Source organism: Schistosoma haematobium, chromosome 1 (assembly GCF_000699445.3).
Source record: "Schistosoma haematobium chromosome 1, whole genome shotgun sequence".
NCBI classification, from domain to species: domain Eukaryota; kingdom Metazoa; phylum Platyhelminthes; class Trematoda; order Strigeidida; family Schistosomatidae; genus Schistosoma; species Schistosoma haematobium.
The window spans coordinates 63,461,812-63,480,282 of record NC_067196.1 but is presented as its reverse complement, the minus strand read 5'-3'; the positions used below and the strand labels follow the sequence as shown (position 1 = coordinate 63,480,282).

Sequence of the window (18,471 nt, the reverse complement as noted above, 5' to 3'; positions counted from 1 at the left end):
AAACGATTAGGATTCATTTAACCTAACGATTGAAACGTGGTAACAAGAATCGAAAACTTAAACCGATAATGCTAATGAAATAAGAAAGTGGATTTTTTGAGAAGCATAACTACTTACTGTAATTCTTGGCTGAAATGCTAATTCGTCTCGTCATCAAATAAATTTCAGTGGTATCTGTAATAAAACGAAATAACATATATGCTTTTGGGTTAACTAAAGCAAAATGGTTTCAAAAAGTTACTTTAATTTGAAATCTGAATATGCCAATTCAAAGAAATTTCAGATGACTCGCATGACATAACTAATACGATATGACGAAAACTTATACAACGTTTGTGGTCATCGATAATGTTCTGTGTTCACTAACACTGTAGTGATAAGAACTTTCGGTCATTATTTCGTGTGTTTAAAAAGTATGCTCTATGTAATTGAAATCTTCATCAAAGAATTTATTTTCAGTGGCCGAATTAGTCTGTAAATGTCTTCTACTAATATCTTCGGTGTAGTGCATCTCTAAACGCCGGACGAAAAATACAAATACAGGAAATGTTAGACTTCAAAATAAACAGAAAAAATGACCCAAAGTATTAGGTATGGTACGCTTAGTGAACAATGAAAACATAGCGGATAAATCCAGACTGTTTAACTCTCATATAGGTTTGATTTTGAAATATCCCTTTTTTTATTACATCAAATTGATGGCTTTTCCATACAAATAAAACAATTAAACTTATTTAGCATTCAGTTACTAAGATGTCATTGTTCGTGTATACTCAGATAACCAAGTCACTTGAGTTACAAGTTTTACATTTTCCGGGTAAAATATAAATTCAAACTCCATTTTATTACAAGTATTACTGTGGTAGACGGAAAACTCAGGTGGCGAAGAAGAATTTATTGTCCAATGCGAAATCACACATTAAATACATCGTTTGCACATCTTTGAATTGTTCCTTAGAAACCTCATTCCTTTTGTTGTCTTGCTTGCTCTCAGTTTTCTCTCTTCTCCTCATGTCGGTCTTCCCAATATTCTGCTCGCAGACATCCCACTTCCTATTGGTGACATATACTAATTATATCTGTTAGCATACATTACAACACAACCGATATTTAATTTAGCAACTTCATAATAAATAAGAACTGGGTGAAAATGTTTTTATTAAAAATGATATATTCGAATTTAGGGAGTTTTGCAAATTCGAGTAATTTTGCACTTTTACATCAGTGAATGGTCATAGTTATAGAACCGCTGAAAACCTTAAATTGAACAACTATTTCGTCTCAATGTGAGACTCCTCAACAGACCACATACACGATCCCAATAGACACTGAATGAGAACTTTTAAGTAAATCAGGATGCAGTTAATTGTCATTTTATTAAATTTATAAATCAAGGGGTAAAACCAGTTGTCTTTCTTTTAATACATATACCAAATTCACCTCTTAAATGATCTCAATTTCTAATTACTTTGACATGTTTATGCAAAGCTGATGTGTGGAAGTGAAAGGGCGGTCTGCTTGAGCATCTGGGCTACCTGTTCCTGCCATCTAGATATTTCAACAGGTTATCTATTTTTGTTTGTTTTAATATATCACTATGTTTATTAATCGCATAACCTATTCTGCTGCGTTTCTGAAAAGTATACAACCTTTCATTGTCAAAGTTACAAAAAACTCAATAAGAGACAATGTGGTTGCTGGCAATATACGAAAAGAATGCACATTATTCGGATGTTCATTTACTGGACTGCTAACATCCAACTGGCGACCACTCGATATTTATCGCCAGGACCGACCGAGAAGGAAGAAACGGAAACTTGTTGAAGTGCTTTACGCTGAGAATTCTATATTGTACCAAAAATATAATATTGAATAAAGCTGATGATTATAATAATAATAATAAAGTAAATGTGATCGGCCACTGAGCGCGGAGAAACAGACATTCAGCATACTGATTAAAATGTGATTTCCTTTCCTCATCAATTTCTACTGACTCACTGAGAGTGACCGGTTATAATTGTGTGCAATAACGTATTGTACTCTGGTTTTCTGTTTGTGGTCCTGAACTTAGCATCTCATATAACGTGACCTAGTTTTTGTATAGCGTACTATTCCAGTATCCTATCGAGAGGTAGTACAAACTGGGTATACTGTTGAAAAAAGATAAATTTTAAATTTCCACGTTGTATCTGTAGTCACATTTTTAAAAGTTGACATCAAATTTGTAGTCCCGTAATAATGAAGGTCCTGGAAGCAATCCGATGTGGAGCTTTGGATGCTAACTTTTGTCGAACTCAAAATTTATTTATTTATCGCCACTGGCTTCTATTCTGGGCCATGTCTGATAACGTCTCTAGACACAATATTACACCATCTCTAGGACCCCAACCAAGAAGTCGTGTAGGACCAGAAGCCTGACCTGTACAGCTTTCTTCCACACCACGACACCATGTCATACACTGACCACTTCTCCACCTTTTCTAACCGGTCCCAACGTCGGCAAATAATGCACGATGTTTCAAGATAGTGATATCAACTGAATTATCATCGCTGTGCGCGAACACACGGTGCCGATCCTGTTCATTACTAACATGATGTTATCACCGGATGTCAACAATGCTTGGGAGACAACGGTGACCAAACACAGAGTCGTCTAACATAATCAACTCGGCGAAGCCAAGTTTCACAGGAACAGAGGAAAACTACTCTCGACATGTTGTAGATCCGACCTTTTGCAGCAGGATTAACATCACGAAAGCGCCAAAGATGGTCCAGATTGGTATAAGCCGCTCCGGCCTACACTATAGGTGAACTGATCTAGTCTCTCACGCCACCACCAGCACTTACTTAGCTACCCAGATACACGAACATCTTAACCACTATTTGCTTACTACCCAGGGTGAGTGTGTGTTCAGGTTCTACCAGTCATATAGAAGTACTTTACACTTGGAAGTTGTAAGGCACGTGCCATGCCTACGGACACTGACTACCAACTGATTAAGTGTGGATTGCATGGCTTGGGTATCATCGCACAGTAAGACAATATCATCCGCATACTGAGGATCGAAAAGTCTTTCTCCAGGTAACGGATCTACACCACCATTACCTACACATATAAAAGCGGTTTCCAGAACGTCGTCGATGTCAGAGTTGAAGAAGAATGGTGCGATTAGGCAGCCCTGCCTGATCCCACTCCTTTAATGAATTAATAGATATGGTTGTATGCCCTTACTCTATCTGAGGTGTTAGTATATGGAGCTTTCAAGATGTTAAAAAACTTCTCAGACACACCTTTCTCCAATAGACAATCACAGATAACAATCCTGTCCAACAAATCGAAGGCGACTATTATGTCAAGAAAAATTACGATTGTTAGCCTGTGTAATAAATCTGACGGTGTTCTAACATTTGGCGGAGGATGAAGACATGACCAATACATCCTCGACCGGAACGAACACCAACCTGCTCCTCTCAAATCAACCTTTCTCAGGTTTTATGAAGTTCTATGAAGTAAATCAGCCAACGCTTATCTATACTTTTCGGTTGGTTGACAGCTAGCCTTGAACTCAGCTCGGTTTGATATTTTGTTGCAACAGGAGCTGCAATCAATTTATTGACATCGATCCGTTTAGGATGATGAATTTGTTGGCCACTGAAATGTAAGGTAAGATTAGTGCAAACAAGGACATGATCCGAGTCCAGATAGGTACTTCAAAAGGAGTGGCAGTTTTGTACACAACCACGCCAGCGGTAGTTGAACGCGATGTGATGGGAAGACGCCAGGTAGAACACTAAGGACAACTGTGCTGAAAGTTAGTGTTAGTCAGAAACAGGTCGTAGTCTGCGCGAATTTGCAATAAACAGTAACCGTTATCTGACATGCAACCAACAAGTCCCCATCAACCACCTAAACAACTCTCTTCTGTACCCAGACGCCCGACCTGAGCATTCAGGTCTCTTGGCTAGTACTACAATACCCGTCGAGAGCATCTTCTGATGAAGAACTGTTAACTGGTAGTAAAACTCATCCATGGTCTCATCCGGGCTGCAATCTGTCAGAGTGTAGGTGGAGATGATGAAAAGACATCGTTCCGCACACCTACTTTTTTCTTACTTTGATGGAGCTTTCTAATCTAACAGCACATAACCGACTGTTAATGGGAATGCAATCGATCAGTGCTGCCTCAACTCTAGAGCTTACTACGACACCAACGCCAGCAAAGTCAGACGGAGATGCCACAGGGTCTCCGGATAAACGGACGCGAAACAAGCTTTCTGAAGCGACATATGAAGAGCGAATTTGTAGTACTTGACTAGTCTTGAACATGGGCCTCGGAAAGACAACAAACATCGATGTTGAGACATTCTAAAGACATAGCCACTCCTATCTGTTGTCCGTTCTGTATTAGTGTGCGAACATTGAAGGATGCTAGTTTGAATGTTATACGTGGTTTCAGAAAGACTGTTTCAGTATTCGTAGTTGATGGTAGCATTCAACTTTCGACCAGTCAGTGACTTCAGATCGTTTAGATAGAACAGGTTTTTCACCAGAGGCGAGTTGCTGTATATATTGAAAAATAAACTACGCAAAATGAGAATAAATAACGTGGCATAATTAAAAAAAATTAAAACGAATGTTATCATATGATTGTGAATATGATTTGTGTGAATGAGAGTCGAAGCAAGAGTAATTTTCCAGTGGCAGTTATCATTGATTTGTATCCATAATTTATCTTAAAAATTTACTAAGATCTGCATGTTGTTCAAAAAATTCTCACTTCGTTTTCAATGATAAGAAGCAAATCAATCCTGAAGACAAGTTGGATTAAAACATTAGAATTGAAATAAATATTGTTAAAGGATGAATTATTTCATCTTAAAACATATTTAATGAAGACATACCCAATAAGAAATTACATCCTTCTTCACTTTCTGCAAATTCAAATTGATCTTCCATACTTTTAAGAGAAGATAAAACTAACAATGAATCATTGAATACTTTCAAGCAATCAGTCAAACAATGAAGCCATTGTTCATATAAAGATTCTGAAGAATTCATTTTATTCTGAAATCAAGAGAATTCATTACAAATTTAATAAATGAGTAAAAAACGAAGCACAGTTGTTTTTTTAGTGGAAATATAATCTTATATGCACCCAATCATCAATATTTTTTGTGAACAGAAAGTTTCAATGAATGTCATTGAATTGGTTTAAATGATTGATTATTTTTATATTGAACAGACTTAAATCTTGAAGTGCACATCATAGTACACTTTACAATTATTAAGTACTTCACTATTCTTTTTAGTCACCTCCATGTAACATAACATTAAAAACTGATGAATTCGATAAAGCTTGGTATTCTGCATGGATGTGTGAAGGTAAAACCTATATTTTGTCAAACACTGAGTAGTTTTTGTTTTATTATTATTCAGTGAAGATTATGCAGACAAAGTGAGAAATTGTTTGTTTATTTAAATATAAAAAGATAAGCGTTTTTATATAATATTTCTAACCTGTACATCATCATAAGCACTTTTCTGTATTGGTAATTTTGAAAGATTATTATTATTCGCTGTAGTTAGTGAATTCGAATGAGGAAGCTTATCAAGAATTTCAGTCGGTTTTGATACATTAACGGAATAACTAGTTTGAAAATTTCCAAACTCTTCATCAAATAGGGAGTTGTGAGAGCTAAAAAAAGAAGTAATTAGAAATAAAACCAATTTGAAGATATAAATTTTTAAGCATCATTAACAATCAAATAATGAAGGGGAAAAAGCATCTTCAAGATTAGGCTAGAAATAACAAACAAACAGGTATCATACAAAAACTAGTAACTACAATAGAATTAATTCAAGGAAATTTTCTTAAAATTCTGGTTTATCAACATGAGCTGGATCAGACTTGGAAAAGTAATCTCACAGACACGAAAAGATCAGTTGGTATTTGGCTATGTACATCATATATGCTGTTGACAAATTACCCTAATATTTATACATCAACGACTACAGACCATAGTAGATCCTGTCCTGTCTTTCGGCCATTAGGCACTAAGATGAAACATGTTTAAGTACAGTCGGGTTAATATTAGTTAGATAACTGCGGAGACAATAATATTTTCACTTGCATCCAGATCATAAAGGAGTAGTCGATTATCACACCGTGAATATATAAGTATTTAAAGAAAAAACCACTTATATTATTAATGAAAATTAAGTTTGAAATTACTGATGTTGAAACGAAGTAACAAAACACGAAAATACGGTAGTTTAGCCAATAACACCATGGTCATAAAAGTTAGTCCGGTTTTACTCGGATAGTTTCAAGTTATCAAACTGAGTTAGGAATGTCGAAGAGTGGTTTGATGAATTTGGATAGTTTTCGATAGGCAACAAATTTGCAATCGATATATTAAATAAGACATGATACCTACTAAAGGACTTATTAAAAGTCGGTAACATAAAGAATACGTGATTAAAAGTATAGACAGATATCAAAAGTAAAACCAGATATTAACAAATAGAACAGAAGTGGTTAAAATCTAAGCATATTACTTGCCTCGTGACTGACTTTTTCTGGCCATTAATACTAACTTCTGTAGAGACTTTCGGGATATTATTACTATTATGCTTTGATTGCTTAACCTGAAAACAAAAAATCAGCAAGCAGATCAAAAATATATGATGACCGATACTTTTCAAAAAGTTTACATGAATAACAAAGTTACAAGATTAGAAGTAGTAAGGTCGAATGCCAAGTTTAGTAAAACAGTGGAGTTTTTGACAAGTCATGGGTCTTTATCGATTTAAAACCTGCTCTTTCTACCATATTTAGAACACCCATATACGTAGATCATAATCCGCTACACGAAAAACGAACGTAGTTAATAAAAACTCCCACAACTGGTTGTAATAAGACTATTCATTTACAAATATCTCCGGAAATAGATGGGTGAACATGGGCATCAAAGCCAACAGTATAAGAGTAAACGGTAGAAAAAGTACAGTAATTTGCTATATATTGGTAAATGCTAACTTAACACAGGGAAACAACGCTCAGTGTTGAACATATACCATACTACCGAAACAGACCAAGCAATCAGAAATTTTCTTAAAAGCATGATCATATGACTAATCATGAATTAAGCGATGAGTCTCTGTTTCTGAAAGTCTTATTGTTTCGAAATTGAATTCAAACCCTAAACACTACATATCCTTAAGACTAAATACGCAGTCATCAAGAGGTTCAGTGCCCAACAAATTGTTTACTCCAAGTAATTAAATAAACACAGATTAGATCTAAACAGTCTAAAATGTAACTGAAAATAATGAAACCATGACCATCATGACAAGGCACTAAATTGAGCTTTTTCCAACAATTGGAAATTAGATAGTATTACTAGTCTTATTTTATTGACAGTTGATATGACAAAAATAAAAAAATAACTTACGGAAGTATTAAAAGAAGCAAAATCAGACCACTCAGGGTCATTTATAGATAGGGTTCCTGATGAAACGAAATGCATGAAGGGATCTGGTGTCTTGTAAACAGAATTATTTAATGTGCTAGAATCTGTAGATGACTGAATAGACTGGTGACAAGAATCGTTATCCAATCGATTGGAAAATGCAGAAAAGGCTACGACGGGAGGTTGGAAGGGAAGCTTTGAACATCCTGAGATTACTGGATCTCGAAAACTAGTTGGGGGATTTCCATGAGTAACTACCTCCGGCCCAGAAATCATAACTGTAGAATTAGACGGCCTACTGGAGTTAGGAATTTGTATCATAGGGACAGGTGGACATATTTGTCCGTAAAGTGATTGGATAGTAATAGTTTCGGAAAGAGAACATGATTGGAATTCCCATTGCTTACGTTGTGCCAGGCCGATTAAAGCTAAGGCAGTCACTAACTCAGTCGGTGTAAACCAACCAGGTTGGGTGCAGCTTGTAAGTGACCAAATATGATACAATGCTTCTGTGCTCAAATTGGACGAGCGGAATATCTCGTAAATTATTGAACTGTCGAGACCATAACTAAGAAAGATAACAAAATATTTAAATGGCGAAACGTTTAACAGATCAACCCAAAATGCTAGTTACAGAAATAAACAGAAACTGGGAAATATTTGTGGCACTCTGTGGAGTGGGAAGCTAACTAATCTGGCTTGAGTCATACCTCAGTACTAAATGGAAGCAATTCACTCACAAATAACATTTAACTGAATGTGGCTGAAATACAACGAACCCATTTTACAGAAAGAATAACTAAATCGTAATCGTAGTGGAATGCAATTCAGATGAAATTATTTGATGTACAAACCGAGAACAGTAACTCTTGTGAGAGACAACTGAAATTATTGACGATAGCTTGTTTACTACAAATTCGAATTTTTATTTTATTTGAACACATAGATATTGGTACAAGGGGGCACCAGATACATATGCGCCACATAAATCTCATTTAATATGTGTGAGGGCTGTGATATTGCCCGGGTGCCCAAACCGGATCAGGTGGTTTTCTTAGGAGGCCACCCAGAGCCTTCGACCTGAAGGTCTGATCCACAAGGCAGTGGCGCAACGTAAGGAGATGCAGTCCCATGGTAGCCGGTGACCAACACTTGGTTCATACGCCATTTATTCCTTCAGGATCCTGGAGCTCATGTACACTATTGGTTTGAAATCAGAGTTTTCCAACTCCCATAGGTGAACTCTCCGCGTCCACTAACCCGGTTAAAGCGCCGGACATTCGCCTTTCATCCTTTCGATTTTGTAAACAACACCCCCGCCACAAGAAGGCAGTAAGACTTCCCTGGCAGTGGTTGCATGCACGTGGCCATGTGAGGGCATTTCGATGAGAGAGAACTCTCCCCTCTCTCGGTCATACCAGGGCATTTAGGGATCTCGTTATAAAAAAGTTTTATTTTTATTACTTTTTACAACGCTGGCATTTCGTTTCGTGTCATACATTTCTTGGTCCCCACTGAATCATCAAAAGTCCTCGATCATATTCAGGTTTATGAATGTAAAAGTGAAAATCTACGAAAAAGTTGATACAGGCAAGAAGCCTCAGGGTGGTCGGATAAAAAACACAATATGGTAGGAGAGATTTTACATGGGCTTTAGAATCCCAGTACAACTTGTCCAAAGTCAGTGCTAGCAACTTTTAAGTAAAGACAGTGAGGAAAATTGTGAAAGGACCTATTTGTGAGTCTACTAGCTCTATAATTTTAAAACCCAATGGCCAGCACCAGGAATGCTTTGGGATAGATATAACTAACTTTTAAGCCTAACCTATCCTAACTCCCCTTCCGTTATGAAAAGCCAGCAGTACTGGGGCTGCTGGATATCTGTAGAAGACACCTTGCTACCATCACACTACAGTATGGTAACCAACATGACTTCGCTCGAAAATATCAAGGAACGTATCCCAGTTAATATAGCTCGACTGAGTCGTCAAAATAAGCGAATTTGACCACCACGTAAAGGTAGTACCTACGTTTGGTATAAATAACCAGTGTAAACCTTTTCAAGAAATTCGTCAATTCGCCCAAAAACTTATGACATTTGAATCTCATGATGACTATCAAGTAAGGTGCTGCACAAATTACTTTGATGAGTTCTACTGTGGAAACAATTAATTCTTTGCCAAATCTGATGGCTTAAAATCCAATAATTATCGAACTCCAACTTTATCACTCAATATTCCATCTTGTGTTTACTAACAATCATATGGAGCCAAAAATTTCCTTAGATAACGGTGCCACATATGCAACTCTTTAGTACTGGAGATAAGCTATGAATAGGAAACTACCGGCGTCCATTATATGAAGCCTTCAAATCTTAGAAATTGTGGGATAGTATACAAATGAAAACTTTTAGTTACTAAAAACGCCAACCACAAAATATATTTAAATAAGTAGTTTAATAGCAAATCTAAGCACTTTGGTTACAGCTAAACTTAACTTAAGAAAAAGGTACCAACCCAAACTTTTTGGCAAAAATTTAAAACAATTAAAGGGTGGCCTAACATCGATCGACTCATGATCTTAATCAAAAGCCTAACAATCTCCACAATCCCATACTGATAATTAAAATAATGTTAGGTTATTTTTTTAAGCCCTTTGTTTACAAAGCCAATAGTCTCATAAGATTCCACGTTCTTGTGTTTATTTGTGTAATTTGGCTATTTTGTGATGATAAGAATGGATACAAATATTTCAGTTTATACCACATGCTTTCAGACTTTATGAATCTCATACATATCCACGAACGAACAAGTTAGAACAACTTATTAAAGAAGACAACATTCTAATTAACACGACAGTGCTGGTAGAAAAATGGATGAGATCAAAATGGCATAATCATATATATGCATGTTAGGACAAGTTCCCATAAGAAACCCCTGACAATAAATTATAACTACAACAAAGAGAAGGTAAACAAATTTTTAGGACAAAAACACAGAAAATTTTAGCATAAATAAAAACGTTAGTTTGGATACATCTTTTAAGCAGTTAGTTATGTAAATACTTTTTAGTGTTTGTTCGAGATTGTGATACATGTTTCATCGAACACATGAGTCGCAGTTTGTGTGATCTTTAATAGTAGTAAGACGTTTACAGTCTTGAGAGTTGTGTGCGATACTTTACAAATAATAGATAATGAAGCTTTCGATATAAAGGCGGACAAAAGGCTTTATTATTTATAACTCTAGAATCTCGTAATCCTGGAAATGATAAAGAAAATCTAAATTTTGTCGTTTAGCTAACTTGACTTATCCAATATGAAGAGTCAGAGGGATTTATTCTTAGTATATTTAGAGTCTCGTTGTAACCTCGTAACATCGTTGGTATATGTTAAAGATTAAGTTCTCAAGCAAAACAGAAATTCTCTGACTTCATTTTTTTGACAGCCGCTTATACACTGTCGGATTAAGTGAAGTTGCACGGACTTGAAAGAATGGGATTAACCATCATCATTGTTTTATGTTTTTTTGACGAGAAAGCTTTAGACCAGGTTCAATTAGGCTCAGGAAACTGTCCTTAGAAAGGATCAAAACTAGGAATAGAGACAACCCTTAACCTGAAGACCACTGACATCACAAACGTTTCTAGACAGACAATATTACTATCAACTACCACTGGGGACATTGGACAGATTATTGCTCCTCCCGAATCATATCCTTGGAATTCGGACTTACTCCTGTACGAACAAGTGTCTATCAGCATCATACTTGACCAAAGAAAAAACACAGTGAGACCACTTTGAGCCCATTTCGAAGAAATAAAACGCACGTATCTAAGGTAGGAGTAGCTAAACATATAGCCTACAACCTAAAATGACCTGGAAATATTTTTAGACTGCTGTGAAAACATCAGTGACACTTGTTAACAACATGGACCAGAATATTAAGAAATCTCGAAAGCCCCCACTAACTTAGCGGATTTTCGGAAACTATTCTCAGCATGTTCTGAACATGGCGAGGAGCGAAGGACACTTGAACAGAGAATAACAAGACGTTAGCGCAATCATTGAGGACAGAGGTGTGCAACGAAAGCAAAGAACAATAAAAAAGTGGTCTTAATGGGTAACACTAGGTAATTTTAAACTGATTACAGAGATGGATTAATAAGTTGGTTACTAGAGAAGATATTTCTGAAAAACATAGGACCCTGAAAACCAAACGCCTGTAACGCCGATCAGAAAATTTTGAGGAATACGTCAGGTGAACTCCAGCTACTTATCATTCACCAACAAACTGAACTATAGGCTGATATAGGATCTCCAGAATTCAGTGAGGTCAAAAGGCCACAACTAACTTGAAGCAAATAAAAAAAACGATCCTGGTGGTTTTTTGCAGGTCCTTCATACCAGTGGCTCAGTTTTAGCAGTTAGACTGATTGAAATATAAGCTGGAATTTGAGAGTCAGGTGTGATTTCTCTGTGATCACTAGTTGCCCAGGGTAGAAGAGATTACAGAAAGCCTCTTACGATAATCGCAGAAAAATCCGTTTGATCAGTATGCCACCCAAAATACTAACAGTCAGGAATACCCGACAGCAAATCCAGGAAAACTAGGGTAGTTCCAGACATGAAGGGAGAGAATTGAACATACCATCAATCTATGAAGTTAGTGACTGAGAGTCTGAGTCATGTTAATCTGTGTGAGCTAACAGGATGAGGCCCACATAATAATTGTAATCAATAGTTGGAATCGGATGATATAGATCAAATCGGTCACACGGGAGAATTTTTATTCACTCTACATCTTTGTTTAAGTATTATTCATAACTGTTCATTACCCGACCTTTTCTTTTGAAGGTACAATTTTCATGTTCGGATTTTTATTTCCTTATCTTACGTTTTCCACCTCGTTGATTTCCTCTAGCTGTGAACATGTACCATTTACTACTTGGGTGTGATACATAAACATACGACAACTCATACTGATGACTGACTAGCTGAATGTAAGAGTAGTCTGGAAGAAAGAAAAAGGTGGATAAACCAGAACTTGGCATCAGTTCACGAAACATTAAATATTGGACTGACCTGTTTAGGTGGGTGCAGACAACCTAGTTTGTCCACTACAGTTATCGTACCCAGTAGATAGAGATCTTGGGTAACACATTTCGGAACAGTTCGCAATGAAGTGTATGCATTTACTTTTTTCTTCTGTCGTTTAATCTTGGGTCCCGAAATCTTCTTATACATCTTTTTCTGCTTCCTAAATCTAATCTTCCCTACCACTACCATTACTATTTCTAATACTCTCGGACTTGACTTTATAATCTCATCTCGCTGTTCTAATGTGTTGTGACAACTTGGACCGATGCACATGTCCCAGGTTTAACGTTCAAAATGACCAAATGACTGACTAATACATTCGTCACTTTTAGCTAGAAACGCTCTTATATTATTGATGAATTTATATCAAGCGAAAATAGAATGATGGTCTTCTTTGTGATGCAATTTTTTGTATCTAAACAAGACGCAGAGAAATGACGAATAATATATGGAGCTTTAGGTAGTGTTGGGATCTCCAAGATAGGTGGTCTAAATGTAAAGCTTTCATTTCCATTCTTGACGACATCTTCATCGCTCAATTCATGTAGAAGTGAGCTTTTTAGTTATTTCACAAGTGTTCTATTGACTTATTCCAATAGCCTTATTTGTGATTAGCTGTCTTCGTAGGTTATGTCGTTTTCATTTGCCTTCAGATCCAAGTTGACTGTCTTTGTCGATTGACCTCTGGCCTTGTGAGTAATCGATCTCTTTCGTATAGGTTCATTAACTTGGTCAATGTCGATGTACCTAGTAATTGCTAATTGATTTGAGTTTCACGATTTTAGAAACTCCTTGGTATTCTTAGAGATTCCCTAATCCGAATATTTGGCGTTTTTCCAGTAGAATTCATTTCAATGGTGGTTTTTATGCACTGTCAAGTAGCTAAAGAGCTTACTTTACATGTATTAGGCCCGAAAAGTGTCCAAAATGACAATGAAAGCTAGGATATTGAAACCACCTGGCTCTGAAAAATCAACACCACCAAGAGCATCTACTTGACCTGCAGATTTTCTCCATCATTTCGGTACGTGTAGTTGCTTAAAAGAGCAACACTTGCTTCATTTCAAAGGGATATGAGTGAATGATATACCAGTATAATCAAGTTATTGTATATCTATAATTCAATAAAGGATTTCATAAAAAACAATGATTCATGCTCACGGTTTTATTCCTTCAGGCACTTTATAATATTTCATTATCTACAAACAGCATACTGAAATCTTACCAGAAAATCACACTTCAGTCAATCAATCAGCTACAACGTAGGGCCAGGTACATATATGCATTGGTCCATGTTGCCACATCTCATTAGCACAACAAGATGAACACCAAATTCATAGAAGTAATTACTTCAATAGTAGTAATACATTAAAAAGATTGCATATAAGGAATTGATACAGGGAAAGAGAATTCGTCCGCAGAAACAAAGGTATAAAGTGATTTAAACCTCACAGTTTAAGGGAAGACAAAAGAGTGTATACAATTACGCCATTTTGATCGATTCTAAGCGATGTCACACAGAATCTCCAACCACTGGTTACAATAGTCACGTGGACTCCAACCAAGTAGTCTGTATCTACCAACATGGCTCAGACCAGAAGTTAGTAACTTCAAGCACTGATGCCACGTTTTGATTTGGGTGCCCCTAATTTTCTTCCATCCGTCTTCAACACTAGTCAGCATTACGCGTCGTGGTAATCAGTGTTCAGGCATACGTAACACGTGGCCCAACCATCTCAGTCAACGAAAAGACGAACTGCTGTGCAGTATACTCGCCCCTTAATTGATAGACAGGTATCTCGCCTTCGCCATAGATGACGTAAGTTGGCAAAAGCCAAACGAGCTTTCTGAATCCTTGCAGAGGTTTCGTCAGACGCTAACCCATTAGGGGTGATCAGACTTTCGAGATAAGTGAAGTTGTAGACGCATTCGACCACTTCCATTTATTTATATGCTTAACTTGAATTTATACCAACAGAGAAAACATGAAAGAAAAATTGAAAAGTGAACATATGTTCTGTCAAAATAATATTTATACTTACTAATCAACAACTTCCACTAACCTACTAATTCAAATTGATAGTGACAGAGATTTACACGAAAGCTTTTATCCCTAGAAATATTTTGATCCATATCAGTATAATGTTACGATGGATCATTGTGGCTGAAATTTTAAATTAATGCTTATGGTGTAAACTCAGAGATTTCCTTTATCCGGTCTAATTACTAGGCGACTCAAGACGTAGGACATATTTTTTGGTTCAAGTGACCACACCATATCAGCACAGCAAGTTGAAATTATTAATATGAACACCAGTTTAGTAGAAGTAATGGTATACAACATACCTTGTTGTAGCGGCACGAATAGCATCGCCATAAATTGGTGGTAGGGAAGAGAGATTCACTAACCATGAGGGTTTAGCTAAAGAAGTGTCTGGAGAAAACGAGTTTGCAGTATTCAGATATCCGACCTCCGGAAAATCAAGTAAATGCGATGGGTTCTCACACATTTGTTCAGTTGAAAATACACCACCACGATTAGGCTAGTTTTTTTTATAAAAAAAGCGCACACGAAAGATAAAATGGATTAGGATCAACCTAATACGTGTGTAGCGGTTCGTGATGATGATTGATAATACGATAAGATTGAGTTACTTGTGGTGTAGAGGAGATGACCGTTTGCCGGCCAAAGGACGAGTACAGTGTGCAGCAGCTCGCTGTTACTTCATGGCTGTGAAATGTGGCTTTAAAAAGAGGTTATTCACAGGATGTTAGTATTTATTCATATGTATTTTCGAAGTACTGCTTGTGTATGTCAGGACCTCTGGGCGAATAACGTTATGGTAAGACGCAGGTTACCAAGGAAAGTATGCTGAGTAAATCGGTCGAGGTGGCCAGGACATGTATTAACTAAGCCCAACCACCGCCTACGTCAACAGAATGGTGACTGGTGCAGGAATAGTTTGTAGGGAAGATATGAGAAACCAAACCAAAACGTAGCATCAGTTCATGAAGTTATAAACTATTGCACTGACTCGTTTACGTAAGTGCTAACTACTCATTTGGGGTCCATGTGATTTTTGTAACCAACAGTTAGAGACTTTGGTTGACTTGGCTCAGAATAATCCACGATGCAGCAGATGGATTCACTTTTTGTGTTCCCTTACATACCAAGTTTCCATATTACCTTATAACTTTTTAATCCATGGATCTAGATTTTTTAAACCATACCTTTTATGCCTTTTCTATTACCCCCAATACCGTTACTACCTATACCACTCTGGGTTCTCGATGTGCTGTGTTGAAACTTGAACAAACGCATGTGACTAGTTCATTTACCAAATACACGTTCATGTAATCGGCTATGAGCCACATTGCTTTTATGAAGGCTACTAATAAAACGCGGGTATCTAAACAGAATTAGATGAAGTGGATTTTATTCATGTAACCAACTAATCGGAAGCCTGGAGTTTTGGCCATTAAACGCACTACTGGTAAGATTGCATGGAAAATAAAGCAGGAAACTGTACACAAATAACTATATCATCACTGAAAATAAAAATCAGTTGAAAATTGATTACACAGGGATAATGTCAGCCATTCAATAATATTTGGAAGGCAAATCAAGATGTTAAGGTTTGGCATTAGGGGGATTACATAGTAAGTCAAAATAACAATGCACAAACGTGCATCAGCTTAATTCGCCAACCCTCATACGGTAAAGATGAAGTTAATAAATAACAAATAAATCGAAATAATCGTTATACAAGGATATGGTTTGATAAGGTATGGGTTCGCAAAATGAAATTTAAAAAATAATAGTTGAAAAATAGGTTACATGCCTTAAAATCTATCTCAATAACACGAATATATGCACCTTTTTTAGTTGGTAGGGTCTAGACTATATTATTATTGCATACCTTTCAATAATGGCTTATATATTTTGCCTCATAACCTCTCATTACAACCATTGGAAACATATTTACATTTCATTGTTTTTCTTTACCTGACGTTGCCAATCCGGTAAAGCAATCTTAAATAGTGTGTGAGTAATCGATGTCAGTGCTTTAATACCATAGTGAATAATGGATTAGTAACTATAACTGAAGAAAGAATTACTTGAAAATAACATGGAAATACATATATATAGAATCTACAAACCGTATTGTGAGTAGGAATGCAAGAGTGAGGAGCTACAGGTAAAGTTGTTTTGACCTTGGAAACAGATGAATTATTATCTAAAAAGATGTAGCGTATCGATCTGGGCATACCATATTTGCTTGTGACGACAGAATTGTCCAGTGCAAGCTTTTTGATATATTCATCAATATGAATTTCCTCTGTCTTTCGCGATAGCATTTGTAACCTTAACTGTGTACTTTCGAATCTCCTTCGCTGATGTTCGAGTGATGGACCGCACGAGCTAGAACTAAGCAAATAAACAAGAAAGTTCGCTTACGTGGAAATATTTGATTTACTAATCATTTTGATATCATTTATTCAGGTAAGTTACCAGCAACCTCGAAAAATACGGTCATGCAGATTTCACATGACACTGAAATAAATCACGCCATTATGGCATCAATCCAGTATTCAAGAAAATCGATCTGAAAAAGTGAAATCCAACTGAAACTGAGTAGATGTTGAACCATATTAAAAGACTACTTTGATGGTCACGAAAAAAAACTTCAGTTATCCGTTTTTAGGAACCTAGATTCATTGGTATGTGAATAGAACACTAAATTACATTGAATGAATAAAACAAATTCTCAGTAAACCACCAGACGATGTGTAATGAAATCGTTGGAGAAAGATAACATGAAAACCTATTGACAGGTCTAAAGGGAAAAAGGAAATAACTGTTACTTAGCTTACGCCATGTAACCGGAATCACTAAAGCAGTAACTATAGGAAATATAAAACAAGTATTTGGTGTGAAGCTGAATGCAAAACATTTGGCAGATGTTTATAAAATGAGGCCAGGAAATACAGTGAATATGTCAATTTCGCCTTCAGCAATATATTTTATGCTATTTTCGAAATTTTACTGGATTCAGAGCAATAAATTTACTTAGGGCGGTAGTGGATATTAGTGCTTATCAACATATATTACAGTCAAAAGAATGAAGGATTTCCCTTACTGCTACGGCATATCAAGAGTTGACAGAAGCACGACGAACTGTGAGCCGATGATAACATATTATTAATGAAATGATCACCAAGATATCTGACTGCTGAGTATCGAAATTTCGATCCTAATTAGGATACTTATGTATCAATATCCATCGAAATTCCTAAATCTGAAGTCGTTTCACAATAGCTTGCAAAAACCATAGAAATTAAAAGCGATAATGAGAAGTCTGTAACTTATAGATTTTCATCTCATGAATAAAAAACGAAATAGGACATAAGCATACATTGAGCTATACTATATCGATCAAAATTTAATTTTCCCATTCAGCATACCATTGAATATTACTCGACGCATTATCAAACTATTCACAGAAAGAATCACAGTGAAATAAAATCATCATGAATTATCTGGGTACACTCAAAATAAAAAAGAACTAGTTATACACCAAAACAGAAGACTATGACCTTGCGTCGAATATACCGGGCACCTACTAAATCCAATGGTTCAAAATGGTTCAAATGGTAGTGGACGGAATAGAAGATGCTTTCGCTTAACAGGCTTCCGTGTCTAGTAGCAGGGGATCACTAAATCCTCTAGACAGGAACCTAGGTATGTTAACAATAAAAGATGGAAAGAAATTAGTAAATCATAGTGTGATACTATCCTTAGTCCTTAGGAATAGATCAAGTTGCCTCTTAAAGGACGCCAGGGAAGTCGCTTAGACTAATTCGGCCGGCAGCGAATTCCAGAATTTGACAACTCTTAA

At 36.4% G+C, this 18,471-nt stretch overlaps 1 protein-coding gene across 1 annotated transcript; it reads right to left on the bottom strand.

The window, feature by feature from the left end:
* Positions 1–8,725: 8,725 nt before the first annotated feature.
* MS3_00001832 (uncharacterized protein) lies at positions 8,726–18,196 on the bottom strand. The gene is made up of 4 exons (XM_051209332.1): positions 18,170–18,196; positions 17,031–17,178; positions 16,843–17,000; positions 8,726–16,809 (listed from the first exon to the last, which is right to left on the bottom strand). The coding sequence occupies exons 2-4, from the start codon at positions 17,054–17,056 to the stop codon at positions 16,631–16,633; spliced, it is 363 nt and encodes a 120-aa protein (XP_051074784.1). The 5' UTR covers positions 17,057–17,178; positions 18,170–18,196; the 3' UTR covers positions 8,726–16,630.
* Between the last annotated feature and the right edge of the window lie 275 nt (positions 18,197–18,471).